This window comes from Morus notabilis, unplaced genomic scaffold (assembly GCF_000414095.1).
Source record: "Morus notabilis unplaced genomic scaffold, ASM41409v2 Scaffold109, whole genome shotgun sequence".
NCBI lineage: Eukaryota > Viridiplantae > Streptophyta > Magnoliopsida > Rosales > Moraceae > Morus > Morus notabilis.
In genome coordinates, this window is record NW_010363046.1 from 105,175 (window position 1) to 122,494 (window position 17,320).

The 17,320-nt window shown below is 31.2% G+C and overlaps 1 protein-coding gene across 4 annotated transcripts; it reads left to right on the forward strand.

Annotated features, from left to right (window-relative positions):
- Positions 1–5,402: 5,402 nt before the first annotated feature.
- Positions 5,403–16,710, forward strand: LOC21410781 (TMV resistance protein N). 4 transcript variants are annotated; one of them, XM_024169095.1, is made up of 9 exons: positions 5,403–5,683; positions 6,097–6,182; positions 6,354–6,465; positions 6,719–6,807; positions 8,084–8,216; positions 8,302–8,373; positions 8,720–9,299; positions 15,757–15,809; positions 16,658–16,710. In XM_024169095.1, the coding sequence occupies exons 7-9, from the start codon at positions 8,833–8,835 to the stop codon at positions 16,687–16,689; spliced, it is 552 nt and encodes a 183-aa protein (XP_024024863.1). In that variant the 5' UTR covers positions 5,403–5,683; positions 6,097–6,182; positions 6,354–6,465; positions 6,719–6,807; positions 8,084–8,216; positions 8,302–8,373; positions 8,720–8,832; the 3' UTR covers positions 16,690–16,710. The 4 variants fall into 4 exon arrangements, 2 of the variants coding, with proteins under 2 accessions (XP_024024863.1, XP_024024862.1); XR_002902650.1 differs by lacking the exons at positions 15,757–15,809; positions 16,658–16,710 and having other exon boundaries at positions 8,121–8,216; positions 8,720–8,832; XR_002902651.1 differs by lacking the exons at positions 15,757–15,809; positions 16,658–16,710 and having other exon boundaries at positions 6,359–6,465; positions 8,720–8,832.
- Positions 16,711–17,320: the final 610 nt, after the last annotated feature.

The following is a 17,320-nucleotide window of genomic DNA, read 5'->3' on the forward strand; positions in this document are numbered from 1 at the left end:
GGCGGATTCAACGAGTTAATGGCGTACTTGAGTGAGGGCTTAGTTGTAGACAGTAGTGAGGTGTTTGATTTGGTTGAGTGGTGTAGGGCACGAGCATTAATTTGGTCGATCCTAACACGACTGGCAATGGATATTTTTTCAATCCCGGTCTCCACTATTGCAGCCGAACAAACATTCAGTACAACCGGCCGAATACTTGAAGAACGGAGAAACGCATTGCAGCAGGATATTGTTGAAGCTTTGGTGTGCATCAATGATTGAGACCGTTCCGACCAACGCTTACACGATATAATCTCACCAGCAAACTAAGAATGGATCGATGAATTTAATAGATTAACTTTTAATTTTCAAGATGATCCTTCTGCTTGATCTTGATAATTTCTTTGTAAATATTTATTTACTTTGTAATTCCTAATTTGTATAGTGTTTATTGTAATCTTGTATAGACTTTGTAAGTTCATCAAATTGGTAATTCGTCCCACAATGATTGCACTCTTTTTTCCTTATTAAGTTTTTATCCCAATTGGGTTTTTCTTGGTAAGGTTTTTAATGAGACAATCATGAATTACAAATTTAAAAATCAATGAAGAAGTAATTTTTTTTATATAGTTCGTTCATGTGTTCAGTGTTCATTTCATATTTCAAATTGTAATATACACATTGTAATTATACAAATACTTCTTTCAACAACATAAAAATATAATATAAAAAAAAAATCGGACAGCCGGTCAGGCATTGGGCAGCCCGACCAGGCACGGACAGGCATCCTCTGCCCGAAGCCCGTCCATGGGCAATGTTCAGGTCGGGTCGGGAACCTGAATTTTTGGGCATTTCGGGTTCAGTCATCGGGCAAAAATTCAGACTTTTCGGTGGTCACGGGCGGCCCGTCTAAAGTTTCAGCACAGTTCATATGTAATAATTACCAACATATATAAGCAATATTTACGTATTATAAAAGAATTTATTTGTAAAATATTGTTCTTCATGTTTAATTTTTTTTTTCACTGCAAGGTTTATTGACATATGTTGCTAGCCAAATCTTTTTTTTTTTCCGTGGAAAATTTTCTCCCAGTTTAGCTAATTAGGTGATACTTTGAAAATAAATAGAAACAATTACTTGTAGAAGATAATAAACTTTAGTTCGAAGTATAGCATTCATCTCCAACTACAAAGCTCTATGAAACGAAAGCATTCATTAGTGAAAGTAATTTCATTCCGCAAAAAAAAAAAAAAAAAAAATTTTCAAGTTTTTAAGCTTACAAGTACTTTTTTAATTTAAAATGTTATATATATATGTTTTTTTTCTTTTGAAATAGTTGAATATATATATATATAGGCAAAGTCTCTACTCTGGCACTGGAACTTGTACATGTCTCTGTAAAATATGTATATTTTTTCTTTAGAATGTGTATATTTTTTCTTAAAAGATGTACATTTCCTTTTATAGTAAAATATACAATATGTACACATTCTAAAGAAGAAATGTACACATTCTAAAGAAGAAATGTACATATTTTATAGAGAAATGTACAAGTGTCGTTCCAGTCTGCATACCGGACTGGAGACCATTCCTATATATATATATATATAGACAAGGTTTCTAGTCAAGTACTTAGAAAGTGCCTGACCAGAGCGACACTTGTACATTTTTGTATGATGTATGTATATTTACAGTAAGTTGTGTATATTTATAGGTAAGTTGTGTATATTTACATAAAACTTGTATAATTGTGCAATCGTGTATATTTACATGTAAATCGTGTATATTTACATATAAATCATGTATGTTAAGTTATAAGAAATGACAATGTATATTAATCCTCAAAATATGTTTTTTTATAGCAATTAGTGAACACATAGCATGAAAATATGTATATTGACTGATTTATTGTATTTCATGTTAAATATATACACGATTTACATGTTAATATACACGATTACACAATTATACAAGTGTCATGTAAATATACACAACTTACGTGTAAATATATACAACTTACTGTAAATATACACATTTTATACAAAAATATACAAGTACCGTTCTGATCAGGCATTTTCCAAGTGCCTGATCAGAGACCTTGCCTATAAATATATATATATATATATATATATATATCTATCTATAGTTTTTACATTTTATATATTAGGGCCTGTCTAAGTTCCGCGGACGAACCGGTCCGGCGACACGTCAGGTGTACACTGTCAGAGAGGGTAGAAGTTTGTCTGACATACAAAGTTGGTGGATGATTGTTTGCAACCGGTTGTAATGGGTTGCGAAGATACTATTTCGATGGTTTATATGTAATTTTATAGTTGACCTAAGCGTTTCATGTCATTTTGCGTGCTACTTTTACAGTAATCTGATTTTTGTTTTTTATTTTTATTTTTGTAAAAATGTCATTATAACATTGTCCTAGTAATCTGATTTTTGTTTTTTATTTTTATATTTGTAAAAATGTCATTATAACATTGTCCTAATTCCCTGTAACAATCGAAGTTTCATTTATTTTACCGATTTGAGTTTAAAATTTGAATTTTATTACAGTAAAAAATTTTAACAAATAGTTACATTTAACTTTTTTACTACAGTAAAAAGCTCTCATATAAAGTCACATCTAAACTCAAATTAAAAACTCAAATCAACAAACTAAACGGACCTCAAATGGTGAGCAAATAATATTTTATCTGACATGTCCTTGTAAAGTTCACTATTTATAATTTAGTACATTCATTTATTATGTAACTGGTCCTTTAGTTAGCAGAAATTAAAAGTTTGGCACGCTAACACTAAAAAATGGCCCTTCGTATTGTCTATTATGTCATTTCCTTTTCTTGATAGATTTCGACATATTATGGGCACGTTTAATTCGTTGATTCGAGTTTTTAATTTGAGTTGAGATGTGACTTTATGTGAGAATTTTTTACTGTAGTAAAAAAGTTAAATATAACTATTTTTGAGAGTTTTTTACTGTAGTAAAACTCAAATTTTAGTTTTGAATCGGTGAAATGAACGAGATATGTAATTCTAATAAAATGAGTCGTGATTATGTATTTCATAGTCATTTGAATGGATTAGACAGATAAATGGTGTCAACCATTTAACGTGTTGGATTCTGATTTTTTTTTTTTGAGATAGTTAATAAATAAGTTCTGTTCAGATTAATAGTGAAGACCAAGATGCTCCATTAACAGATCAAATGGAGATAGACTCCTCACATTCATATGAACATATTCTATTTTCTATTTAAAATAAAAAAGTGAAATTGACCAAACAAAATCTGACCAAATTATAGAGAAAGAATAAAAAATATTACTCAAAATGGTAAAAAAAATATTATTTATATCACTTCACTCAAAAATATATAATTAACATTTAATTAATAAAAATAAAATAAAATACTATTATAATACATAATTATTTAAAATGATATAAATATTGACCTACATAAAATTATGACAAACCATAAAGTTAGTCCCTTCCTGAGCTGCATGCAGTATCACCAAGGGGGGAATTGGCCATATGTGATCTTTTTTTTTTTTTTTTTTTTTTTTTTTTTTTTTTTTGAAGGTGCCATATGACATCTTTTTAGTGACTGCAAATTCTATTTTATTAACTAATGATTTAGGAAAAAAATATTAATAATGATTTGGTCAAAATTTATGCCGTGACGCTTTTGTATAGAGTTTCCCCGACTATTTTTTAAAAGAAAATAGAAGAAAGAACAATAATCTTATGTTTGATTGACAAGAGACTGACAAGTAATAGATGTAAAAAACATAAGTAAAAGGAAAAGAACACATTTTAACTGCAAAACATAAGGATCTGGCTAAACAACATTTATTATTTATTGAAATCTAAGATTAAGTCAAAATTGTGTTATTCGCCTCTCGAAATATGGACATATATCTGATTGTTTAAAATTATTCAAAACACCTCTCATTTATAAAAATTTACTCAAAATACCCTTTCTGATCACTTATATCTATATACTTAATGAATTTATTGATGTGGCATTCTATCAGCGAGTACACTAATTTGGATATGCCAATTATTTCAAACTTTCTCTTTTTCGAATGGAATTTTTACGAAATTCCTATACATAGGATCAAAACTTATTTCATAATATTTACCTGACATTTCCTTTTCTAGAAACACCAGGGGATAGAAAATTTATTAAATGAATTTTTAAAATGCAATATAATTATTAAAAAAATATGAATATGATTATAACATATTTCTTAACTATAATTAATTAAAAATTTAATTATAAACTCTAATTACACTAAAATTAACATATTTCTCATGAAAGGTTATATTGAAAATAATTTTAATTTAATCAAATATTTGTAAAATCTTTATCCTGGGGATTTTTTTAAGTGAGCATTCCACATATAACTACTCTTATTTTTAATTTTTTAATGTTATTTATTATGAAATTCAAATTATAAAATGTTTTAGTTCAATCGAAGAGCTAAAAATTCTTGCAAATGCTTTTACAAGAAGCAAAAATATTAATTTTTTTTAACCCTTTAAGGTTCCTATCCATCGGAGAAGAGTAATAAGGCGTACTGCATTAACTTTTCTTGTAACTTAATTAAGTTTAACTTCTAATCAACAAATAATTTGTTTCTGCCTTCTTTTCTTTAAAGGTATTTTGAAAGGAAAAAGTGTAAAAGGCGTCTCAGCAACAACAAGAAAAGAATATGAAAACTGAAAGAGATATTGAAAATGGTGCAGCGCATATCGGTTTGAAGTTTACATGTGGAATTACTATTTTGTGTATTCTTCGTTTTTAATTGTCCATATTTTTTTTTAAAGATTCGTTTTGAAAATTTGGACCTTTCTCACACATGCACACAAGTTTTAACAAGAAAGTCTTTGGTAAGTTAGATTTTCGAGCTTTTCCATTCAACCAAATATAATTTGTAACATCCTTTAAAATTAAACATATTTAATTATATTAAATTATGAGTTATTAATATATTTAATTTAATTTTCTCAATTAATTAAAGAATTTTTAATTATTTTTAGTACTTATAATTGCACTCTAAAATTTTTTAAAAATACACTTAATTTTAGACCTCGTTCACTTCGCAGATTCGAGTTTTTAATTCAGACTGAGATGTAACATTTTTTGAAAGCTTTTCACTGTAGCAGAAAAAGTTAGATGTGACATTTTATAAGAATTTTTTTACTGTAAAAACCTAAAACAGAAAACTCGAATCGATTAAATGAACGAGACCTTAATATATTTCCCTTTACTTTTTTCAATTTTTTTTCTTTTTTCTTTTTTCTTTCTTTTCCTTTTCTTTTCTTTCTTTCTTTTTTTTTTTTTTTTTTTTTTTTCTTTTTCCTTCCCACGCTTCCCCGTGGGCCACTTCCTCTCTCAGCCTTTCTTTTTCCTTCCCTTCCTTCCCACGGGCCATGGCTGCCCAGAACTCTCTCAGCCTCTCTTTCTTTTTCTTTTTCCCCTCTCTCTCCTCTGGTTCTCACGGCAGCACACCTCTCTCTCTCTCTCTTCTTTTTTATTCCTTCCACGCCGGCCACTTCCTCTCCGGACTCTCTCTCTCCCGCCGGCCTTCTCTCTCCGGGCTCTCTTCCCCTCTCTCTCGGTTGTACGGCGGAGACACTAAAAAAAAAAACAGAGAGAAATAAAGAGAAGCGAGCTTTAATCATTTTGTGGTAAAAATTTCTTGAAAACTCATACTTAAAATTGAATTATTGATTTGAGAATTTGAGATTTTGGTTAGATTTGAATAATTTTGTGTTAGGGTTTGAAATTGAACAATTGTTGTTAAAATTGAATTGAATTTAAGGATTTTCAGTTATTAGACTTATTGAATTGATTGGAAACTGCTTTTGATGATTTCTGGAGAATTTATTGTGAAATTGAACTTGAATTGCAGGTTTGATATTTTTCCTATTTATGTCGGTATACTGTCGAAATTTCTTCAAAAACTTATTTTTAAGCCGGAATTAGATAGGAAACCAAACTAATAAATTGAATTTTAATTTTTAAGCCGGAATTAGATAGAAAACCAAACCAATAAGCCGGAATGAAAAATGTATCCTAAGACATTGCTTTTGTGATAAAGCTAGTGGAGAAGATTGAATATTAAGGTTTTGAAGGAAGCGGAAGCTAAAGTAACGAGAGACTAGCCACAGGTTTGGCAACTGACAGGTAGGATTTCTTGTCATTTTCTTTGACAGCATGTTTTAAAGAGTTTTGACCTTGCAAATGTTTTAAAAAATGACGTGTTTGCGAAAGAAACACATTTTAACACAGTAGGTTGAATTTAGCTATTGGAATTATAAAGAACTATTTCAGAGTTTTAATGAACGATTTCTTAAGATAAGGTATCATGCGAACTGGTAAACCTGCTGATGGCCTAGAAAAGATATGCAACGAGTATCCTCGGGGGCAGAACCCGTAATCCGGACTGGGCCACTACGATGGTGTTAAGGTTTGTGCTTGTGATTGTGTAAGTAATTTATCATAGTATAAATTACTTGTTGATGCCTGTAATACGGAATTTAAAGTTTATACTTCCTTTCAGAAAAATGGATGTTAGGTTCTGGCTGTTATGTTGGAATTGAATATATTTATTTACTTATTCATTTATTTACTTGTTTATAAGGTTCATTTCAACAAAATACATCCTACTGAACCTTATGCTCATGTTTTGTTTGCTTCTATAAATATTAAACCCCTCCCAGGCGACGCTAGAAGCAGCGCTGAGTAGATAAATTTGTTGCTACCGTCTGATCAAGTGAGGACATTGCACTCTTTCATCCTTGTCGAAAATGTAAGGACTGTAAATTCTTAGACTGTAAACTTCGAATATCGAGACTGTGGTTGATGTCTGTAATGTTATTTGTATGTTCATGTATGTACAATATTGTATATCTTGTAGATGAACCCTGAATGATTCCAGAGGCTTAGTTTAGGACTTGTTTTTCGGAAAAGTGTGAAAAGTCCCCATCATTTTCATGTAAACTAATTTCAGTAAAATGTGGGGTTTGTTTAGAAATTTCTTTAATATTTTACTTTTGATTTTGATTATTATGTTTTTAAATGTTTAATTACTTTCTTAATCATGTTTAACTTCTAAACGACCCTCCACGTCACTAACTCTTATTTTCGGGCGTGACATAACCTCAATTGATATTCCTAATTTGTAATGGACACCGGATAGAAATTTATATTTCTCCCCCAAAAATTGAATTTTTATGCAATATAAACAAAGATTTTAAGTATCTAGTAGGTGTTGCTAGAGCCAATCTCTCAGTCTCATTCATCTAAACTATTTTAATAAATGTTCCCATCTAGCTGTAGACTATTGTCTAATGCAGCTGATCTTTCTAGCTTTAATTTTACAAGATGAGTGAGTGATTGCTTCTTTTCTTTTACTTTTTTTTTTTTTTTTGGTTAAATTAAACTATGCTTTGACTGGTTGGCCTCTCTCTCTTTGAGTAGAATCACAAAATCATGTCTGATTATTTGGGTTCCGGAATGTAATTTGAAAAAAAAAAGTCTTAATTAGAAAGTTTCACTAGATGGAGATGTAGATGCTTCGTTTGTCAAGCTTTTTCTTTGTTAATTTTGTAATGCTTCTTTTGTATTAATTTATAATACGTTATTGTATCTGATCACAATCACATCAAAATAAAACATTACATATAACATTAACAACAACTTAATATGACGATTCAAAATGGAGTTTCTAGAATTATCAATGTCCTTGTTAATCTTTATGCCTTTCTTTCTTTCCTTTTTTTTTTTTTTTGGTTGCTTGTGATTCTCACTAGCTATGGTTGACCCTTGGAATGGGCTTGAAAGTCGAAACCATTTCCATGTATTTGGTCTTTTTTATGAGATTCATAAAATCCTATAGGTAAAACTCTTCACTGACACACACACATATAATTTTAATGGTTACTCGAATATTTACTTATCGGTAGGTAGTATCTTCTTTAAAACTGACCAATAAGATTTTAGTTTTATTTTTTACCACATAAAATTCTAATATTCTTCAATGATCACATAGACATGACATCTGTATTACTTAAAACGTGATTAAGGCTAATGAAACAAAGAGGCTTCGGTCATACCTTGTAGATGGATGCATAAAGATTCATGATAGTGTGCAAAGCATAAGCAAGTGTAAGTTCAAAGTTTTCCACTCTTTGTAAGCCACATATGCCCTTGTCTCAGGTAAGGCCTTTGCGTTGTAATTTCTTTCCTTCTTCTTTTTCCGTGCATTTTTGCTGACAGGTCGTATGAAAATTTTGATATGTAGAAATGATGCTCCATTGAAAAGTTAAGCCTTGAATTCCCCGTCTTTTGATGCTTTTTCGAGCAATGCTATAAGGTACTATCGGTGCTAAACACCATCATCTAAAAAAAATGGATCTCGCAACGTGAGACTTATAAGTGGAGCCCACATTTTATTATATGGTGGTGTCTTAAGCATTTTTCTTTCTTTTGTTCCCATACACACACATATATATGTACTAAACTGGCTCTAGCGTGTTGCAATTTTGAAGAACCCAAAATAGTAAGGGCAAGAGGAGAGATTTTTTCATTACAGTAACAAAAGAAAAAATAAAAATAAAACAACACTACTAATAATAAAAATAATAATTTAAAGACCCACACCTACCTTTGTTCTTCTTCTTTTGACTTAAGATGGTCTTCTTCTTCTTTCTGCCTTCCAGGAAATTGCTAAACCACTTGGTCACGCAGTTCTACATTTAAACAATATTCATCTTTCTTTCTTTCTTCCACAACAGAAGAGCGAAGAAATTCTCATTCTTTTCCTCCCAAGGATATGGCCATTGTTGCTTCTTCATTCTTTATCGACAATGAAGTCTTCATCAGTTTCAGAGAGGACACTCGTAAGAACTTTACTAGTCATCTTTACTCTGCCTTATGCCGGAAACACATTCGAACCCACATAGATGATCAGAATCTCGAGAGAGGAGATGAAATTTCACCTGCACTTTCGAGAGCAATTGAGGAATCGAAGATTTCAATAGTCGTCTTCTCAAAAGAGTATGCTTCTTCTAGATGGTGCTTGAATGAGCTCGTGCACATTCTCAAATGCAAGAATGAAAGAGGTCAGATTGTTTTACCCGTCTTTTACAACATGGATCCTTCGGATATTAGGAAACAGAAGGGGAGTTATGCTATTGCCTTTGCTGCACACGAAAAACGTTTTGAGCCGAACAAAGTGAAGGAGTGGAGAAATGCTTTGATTGCTGCAGCTGATCTATATGGCTTTCATTCACAAGATGAGTGAGTGATTGCTTCTTTTCGTTTCTTTCCTTTTTGTTAAATTGAACTATGCTTTGACTGGTTGTCCTCTCTCTCTCTCTTCACAAAATCATGTTTGAAAAAAAACAAAAAAACAAAAACAAAAAAACGTCTTAATTAGAAAGTTTCACTAGATGGAGATGTAGATGCTTCATTTGTCATGCTTTTTCTTTGTTAATTTTGTAATATGTTTCTTTTGTATTAATTTATTTCTCTTCTATTTATATTAGGTATGAGTCGGAATTAATTGAGAAGATTCTGAAAGATGTATTGAGGAAATTTAAACGATTGCCACAAATTAATATTAATACAAAGGGCCTTGTGTGAATAGATCAACAACTTGAGGAAATTGAATCCTTGTTATGCTTTGGATTACCAAATCCTCGTGTCATAGGCCTTTGGGGGCTTGGTGGTATCGGCAAGACTACTCTTGCCATTGAAATTTTCAATCGATTCTCATATCGATTTGAAAATTGCTGCTTTCTTGAGAATGTTAGGGAAAATTCAAAAAACCATGGACTGCCTTATCTAGAAAGTTCAATCAACAGCTTTGTGAGAAATAGGCTCCACAATAAAACGATGCTCATTGTTCTTGATGATGTTGATGATATAAGGCAGCTGGACTGTTTGTTAAGAGATGTCAGTTGGTTTGGCCCAGGAAGTAAAGTCATCATAACTACTAGAGATGCACAACTTCTTAAAAAGGATGCCGACGAAATACACCAAGTTAAGCCATTAGATTTCGAGAAAGCACTTGAACTCTTTTATTTGAATGCCTTTAAAACAAAGCCCTCCATAACACGTTTTATTGAATTGTTGGAAGCAATAGTAACTTATACTGGAGGCAATCCGCTTGCTCTTAAAATTTTAGGTTCCTCCCTTCATTCTCAAACCGTAGAATATTGGGAACACACATGGAATAAACTAAAAATAATTCCCAATTCAGGCATTCAAAAGGTGTTGAAAATAAATTATGATGGGCTAGATGATAAGGAGCGGGATATTTTCCTTGATATTGCATGTTTTCTTAAATGGGAGAGAAGAGATTTTATAGAGAGCATACTAGATAATTGTGATTTGTTTGCAAGTTCGGGGATTGAAGTTCTCATAAACAAGTCTCTCATTACCATTAATGACGGTGGAGTTTGGATGCATGATTTGATACAAGAGATGGGTTGGGAAATTGTTCGCCAACAATCTATTAAAGATCCTGGTCAGCGTAGCCGGTTGTGGATTCCTTAGGACGTCTATAATGTTCTAGAAAACAACGGAGTGAGTATCAAATTCTAAGCGACTATAGAACAACATATCTCTCTCTCGCTCTCTCTCTCTATACGTAATTAGTTTTAGGAACTGTTCCTTTTTATTTTTCATAACTCATATTCTCATTTATCATTTATTTAAATTCCTAGGGAACCGGAGAAATCGAAGGAATATACCTTGATACGTCCAAGATTAATGATGATCTACACTTGGAACCTACGGTTTTCAACAAGATGCATAGACTGAGATTGCTCAAGATATACATTGCAAATCATTCCTATCATCATAAATTTAAAGTATATCTTACTCAAGGTCTGCAGTTTCTTCCTCCTTCCCTAAGATATCTTTGCTGGTATAATTGCCCATTAAAATCTTTGCCATCAAACTATAAGGGGAAAAATCTTGTTGAACTTGACATGCCCTGTAGCGAACTTAAGCAACTTTGGAGTGGTGTACAGGTATGCTATAATATTAATTAATAAGTTGAATATCATGTATTAAATGTTTATGATTACCAATTGTTTTTTATTTAAAAAAATAATAATTACTTACTAAATTTGTAACGACCCGAGTTTTTGGACCACTAGTTTGTAAGTCCAAGAAAATTCAAAAGTTGGAATTCAACTATTTTGACGAGTAGACCAACATAACATAAATTAGTGTAAATCATATCTGATAAAAATCTACACAGACAAAATTGACTACCTGACAGTCACTTTAAATCAAACCTTGGACTTGGCTTGAGTTGGAATCTTATGGTATGATTTGCATTACTGAGAAAGTTCGTCTACTTTATTGGCATGTTTACTTACCAGGATTGAAGAATGGAAGTGGGAAATGGGAGTCAATCTCATGTTTATTTACTTTTTTTTTATCCTGAAATTGGAGTGAGATTGATGGGTCCCACTAAAATTTGGGATTGAGGAATGGGATTGGCATTCCCATACACCCCCTTGGGATTAAGACTCTTATTCCTAATATTAATATCAATTTACTATTATACCCTTATTTTACTTATAAATACACAATTAAAACTAAAATTCAAAAAATAATAAATGCAATATATATTTATTATTTTATTTGTCTAATATTATAATATTAGCATAATTATTGTTAACTTTAATATAATAAATATGTACTTTATTTTTTAATAAATTAATAATATATTTTATTTTTTAACACTATTTTTTATTTTTATTTATTTTATTTAATTTTTTAAAATTTATTTTTATATTTTAAATAGTTGTACAATTTATATTTATTATTTTAGTACCCAATTATTATGCTAAATATTTTAATATCGATTAATTTTAATATAATAAGTACACAATATATTTTTTAAATTGAAAATATCAAATTGATTTAAAGGGTTTATTAATACTTTTACACTTTTTTATTCTGATTCTGAGTGTAAGTAAACGTATGAATGAGATTTGGAATGACTCCGATTCCGAATCCTATTACTAAGTAAACAGCTTATTCTGACTCCGATTCCTCACTCCGAATCCTACCCACTCTGAATCCTGTCCACTCCGATTTATATTCATTCCGATTACGCGTAGGTAAACATGCCATATGTGTTTACGGATATCCTAGCTAGGAACTTCCTTTATTCATGCTGTGGATTGAATTTAATCCTTGTGAATTAAATAACTTAATAACCTAGGTAATACTCATGGAACTTTATGCATTCTTAGGCCTCGTTCATTTCACCGATTCGAGTTTTCAGTTATAGGTTTCTACAGTAAAAAGCTCTCAGAAAATGTCACATCTAACTTTTTCTGCTACAGTGAAAAGCTCTCAGAAAATATCACATCTCAGCTTGAACTAAAAACTTGAATCTACGAAGTGAACGAGACCTTAATGTCATTTATCATTTTGACATTTGAGGTTTTACCATGCGTGATCTTTTAGGATCAATTGGAACATTTAGAATTCCTAATAAATCGTTCTAACTTAATATTACTAAGCAGGGATAAAAATCTTTAACAAAGTTATATTCTAAAGATCTCATGTACAATTTAAATTCATGAACTAAAAACACACCTATTCAGACATGCTTACATAATTGATTATAAAATAACATGATAATTCTCTTATTGCAAGTAAAGTATCACGACATGTACTAAAGGGGAAATTCATAATCCAAATTGTCATAAAATCACATTTTTATTCATGAATTTATCGGGGCTTACAAAATTACTTTTATTTTTCTTGTAGAACCTTGCAAATTTGAAGTGTATTAATCTTGGTTATTTTAAGCAGCTGATCAAACTTCCAGATCTATCTCGAGCTCCAAAACTAGAAAGTATTAATCTTGAGGGCTGTAGAAATTTAGTTGAAGTTCCTCCCCTCAATTTCCAAGGATGTTTTGGATCTCTTACACTATGTGGCTACGTTAAGATTAAATCACTCCCAAAGATATCGGGGAATATCAAATACTTAAATTTAGATGAGACTGGAATAAAAGATACACCCTTATCAATTGTGTCTTGAAAATCTTGTGAAATTGAGCCTCAGTGGTTGTCAACATATCAAGCATCTTCAAGCAAGTCTTCCGAGAAATCTAGAAATATTGAATTTGCAAGACTCATCAATAGAACAAGTGTCTTCATCTTCAATTGAGGGTCTTGATTGTCTAAATAAATTTGTTCTTGGAGGATGCAAAAAGCTCGAGAGTCTCCCAACCAACATTTTTAAGTTGAAGTCTCTTAAACACCTTGATCTTTGGGATTCACGATTCAAAAAATTCACAGGGATCCAAGTGTTCCACAACACAATTATTATTGAAAAGTTTTTTGGGCTCCGTTGTCAAGATATGAGTTGGCGCAGAAAACTCGAGTTTGTCTCAAAATTGATTTATTATTTAAGCTGTTTAAAATTCTTGTCCCGCCATGGGTGTTTGGAACCTGAACATTTCCAAGTCAAACAATTTTCATTGTTCTCTTTCGACCGGCTAGATCTACGTAACTGCAATATAGTACAAATTCCAGTTTGGCTGAGCCTTTTATCCTCGTTAACTTGGTTAGATCTAAGCGGGAACCCTTTTGAGAATATACCTTCAAGCATCAGACAACTTCATCGGCTAGACACACTCAACAATGAAAATTGCAAGAAGCTTCGATCTTTGCCACAACTTCCATCGTCTATCAGACTTCTTAATGCAAGTGGATGTACTTCTCTGGAGACAATATCAAGTTCGGGGTGGTGTGGATTCAACACGCAGCATGTGACTCACCCTTTCATTACATTTGAGTTCAGAAAGTGCTGGAAACTAGGACGGAATGCACGCAACATTTTAAGTGATGTCTTATACAGAGCTGATAAATTGAAATTGGTACGTATGTATGTATTTTCATTCTCTCTCTCTCTCTCTCTTTCTTTCTTTTTTTATTTATTTATTTTTTATATAAAAAAGAGAAGTAATTTGAAGATTGAAGTAATCAACATTAATACACTATTATTCATGTATATTGGTGTCTGGTGATGTAGGAAGGAACATGTCATACAATTAAAGTATGTTATCCGGGAAATGAAATTCCAAAGTGGTTCAGGCATCAAGATGAGAGGATTTCAACAACTATGAAGCTTCTCCATGGTTGGCATAATTCCAATTTGATGGGTTTTGCCATTTGCATTCTTGCTCCACTAATCCCAGAAGGCGCAGGCTCCTATTCTTCCGAGTACTATCGGTATGTAGAAATTACGTCTGACTTACATCTTAAAACCAAGTGCGGTCAAATCCACAAATATGTCAACAATCGTGGTGATTTCGAGATCCACCGTGATGATGAGGAGGATAAAATCACAAGTAGTGATATTAGTTCGGACCATGTGTTCGTGCAATACGGCCCCAGTGACTTGTTCAACGAACATCCTGATGCAATAGAGGCATCATTCTATTTTAAGTCTGGATTTTTGCCGCAAAATGAGAATTGTGATTCGATTGTGAAAAGGATTGGAGTTGGGTTGGTATATGCATGCCAATGATTAATTATGTGATTAAGGATGAGGAATCGGCTGCTGTCAAGAACGACCCTCCTATTATCTATTTAGTACTCTTATCTGAATTTGATTTGAAACATGTGCGCCTAAAGTTGGAGTCGAATATTGAGGATCTGTCCGTGTTGTTTTAATGTTTAACACCTAGGCCACTTGCATAAATAAAAAGGGTAAAATAAATGCATTTTTGCACTAAAATTCTTTTTTAATTTTATGTTTCCTTTGGAGTATGCTTCCTTGTCTGGAATTATTATATTGATTACGTTGCATATATAAGATTCTAATTTTCGTTAAAATTTAGGTAAGAATTCTGTGGAAAAGTCATAACGCCTAGGTGACTATATGCCCATAGAGTTGGGACATTGAGGTTGCTTCTTAGCTACTTAATAAAATGCGTCAATAAATATTTGAACATTTCTTTTTCTTAAATGCTAAAAGTTTAAAACTATAACGTCTGAGTTATACGTTGAAAATTTTAATCAAAATCCCATGATAAAATTTTCCCTTAAATTGAAAAAACTCAGACTTTTCACTCCAAATTTAGAGTGTTGATTGTCAGTTTGATCAATTTAAAAATTAGTTTTTTTTTTCCCTAAATACTCTTTTGTTAAATTTGTGTGACTTCAAGTGTTAGAATAATAGCTTTACGGATATGATGTTTGAATTTATGACTCAAATGTTTTAGAGATAAAGGAAAAAATTATTACATGATTACAAATCGTCTAAGGAAATATATAAACTAGACGTGATCCATGATTAAAACAAGTTAGCGTCTCAAATTTCCAATCTTTTTGTTTTTTTTTTCCCCCTTTCTTTCAATTACGTAATCAAATAGTTTTACAAGCATGTTTAAGACTACACGTTCTGTAATGATGTGGACCTAGTCTTGATGTGTACATCCACCACGCCAGTGGATCCCTTTGGAAATGGTCCTCGGGTATATGATATTAAGAAACTATTGAGTATTTATTTCTACTTTGATTTTTCATTTTTGACAACTTTGGTTGAGAAAAAATAACAAAATTTTCCCTGTTTTGATAATAGCTTCATTTCGACGAGGAATTTTGGTCAATTATTCATTGTCTCATTAGTCAAATCAGATTTTTAGTTAGTTCATACATGTTACTTAACACTTGCTATTAATCTTAATATCTCTTTTAATTATATTATGTAGGAATCATGAAGTTAGAGATTTTGTTGCGCTCAAGGAAAAGAAGAAGATGCAAGGTATTATACTCGCCTGCTTCTCTTTCCTATTATTTCTTTAATCTTACATAAAAATTCTTTATGCACATAGAGTTGGGACATTGAGGTTGCCTCTTAGATGCTTGATAAAATGCGTCAATGAATATTTGAACATTTATTTTTCTTAAATGTTGAAGTTTTAAAACTATAACGTCTGAGTTATACGCTGAAACTTTTAGCCAAATTCTCACTATAGAATTTTTCCTTAAATTGGAAAAACTCCGACTTTTCACTCTAAATTTGGAGTCTTAATTATCAGTTTGATCGGCTTAAAAATTAGTTTTTTTTTTTTCTTGAATACTCTTTTGTCAAACTTGTGTGACTTTAAGTGTTAGAAGAATAACTTCACGGATACGATATTTGAATTCATGACTCAAATATTTTGGGAATAAGGAAAGAATTATTACATGATTACAAATCGTCTAAAGAGATGCATAAACTAGACGTCATCCATGATAAAAAAAAGTTGGCATCTCACATTTCCAATCTTTACAATTATTTATGCTCCGTTTGTTTCGAGGGTTTTGACTTAGTTTAGGATTATGGTTATTGGTTTACTACAATGTTTTTCTCTCACAAAAAATTTAAATTTTAAAAATTAGAATTATGAACCATGATTCTGAACCTATAAACAAAACGTCACCATGCAGTGCTTTCCGCATAGTGCATGTAGTATGTATTTGATACTTAGACGTCATCTTTGAGAGATTTTTTTTAAAAAAAAATTAGACACTATAATAGCTAACAGACTATAATGTTTTCCGCATGGTGCCTGTAGTATGTATTAGATGATTTTTCGGAGTCTCATTTATCGTTTACTATTTGTTTAGGAATCATGAAGTTACAGGTTTTGTGGTGCTGAAGCAAAACAAGAAGATGCAGGGTATTACGCTCCCATGCTTCTCTGAATTTATCTGGTACTCTGTTATTATTTATTTGACACTCTTCTCTGAATTTTGATTTGAAAGATAATTATATATGCAATACACCTAAAATGTTGCAACTTTAAAATTATAACATCTGAGTTATAGGCTGTAATTTTTAGTCAAAATCCTACTATATAAAATTTTCCCCTTAATTGGAAAAATTGTCTTTTTGCTCCAAATTTAGAGTGTTGATGGTCAGTTTTATCGGTTTTAAAAATTAGTTTCCTTTTTTTTCCTGAATACTCTTTAGTCAAACTTGTGTGACTTCGAGCCAGTTTGGTAATGCTGTAAATTTTGAAAAAAAATTAATTTTAACTGTGTTGAAGGAAAATGTAGCTGTTACAAAAAATAATGAAGTGTTTGGTAAATTATAATTATACAAGTGTTGCTAGTTCCAAAAGCCGTGTAACAGCGTTTGGTAAATTGTGAGGTTGAATTGATGTAGCTAATTAAGATGACTGTAATTAATAATCTTAAATTAATATATAAAGTAATTAATAATTGATAATTATTTAGCAAATGAAAATTAATATATTAATAATATAATAATAATTGATAAATTATCAT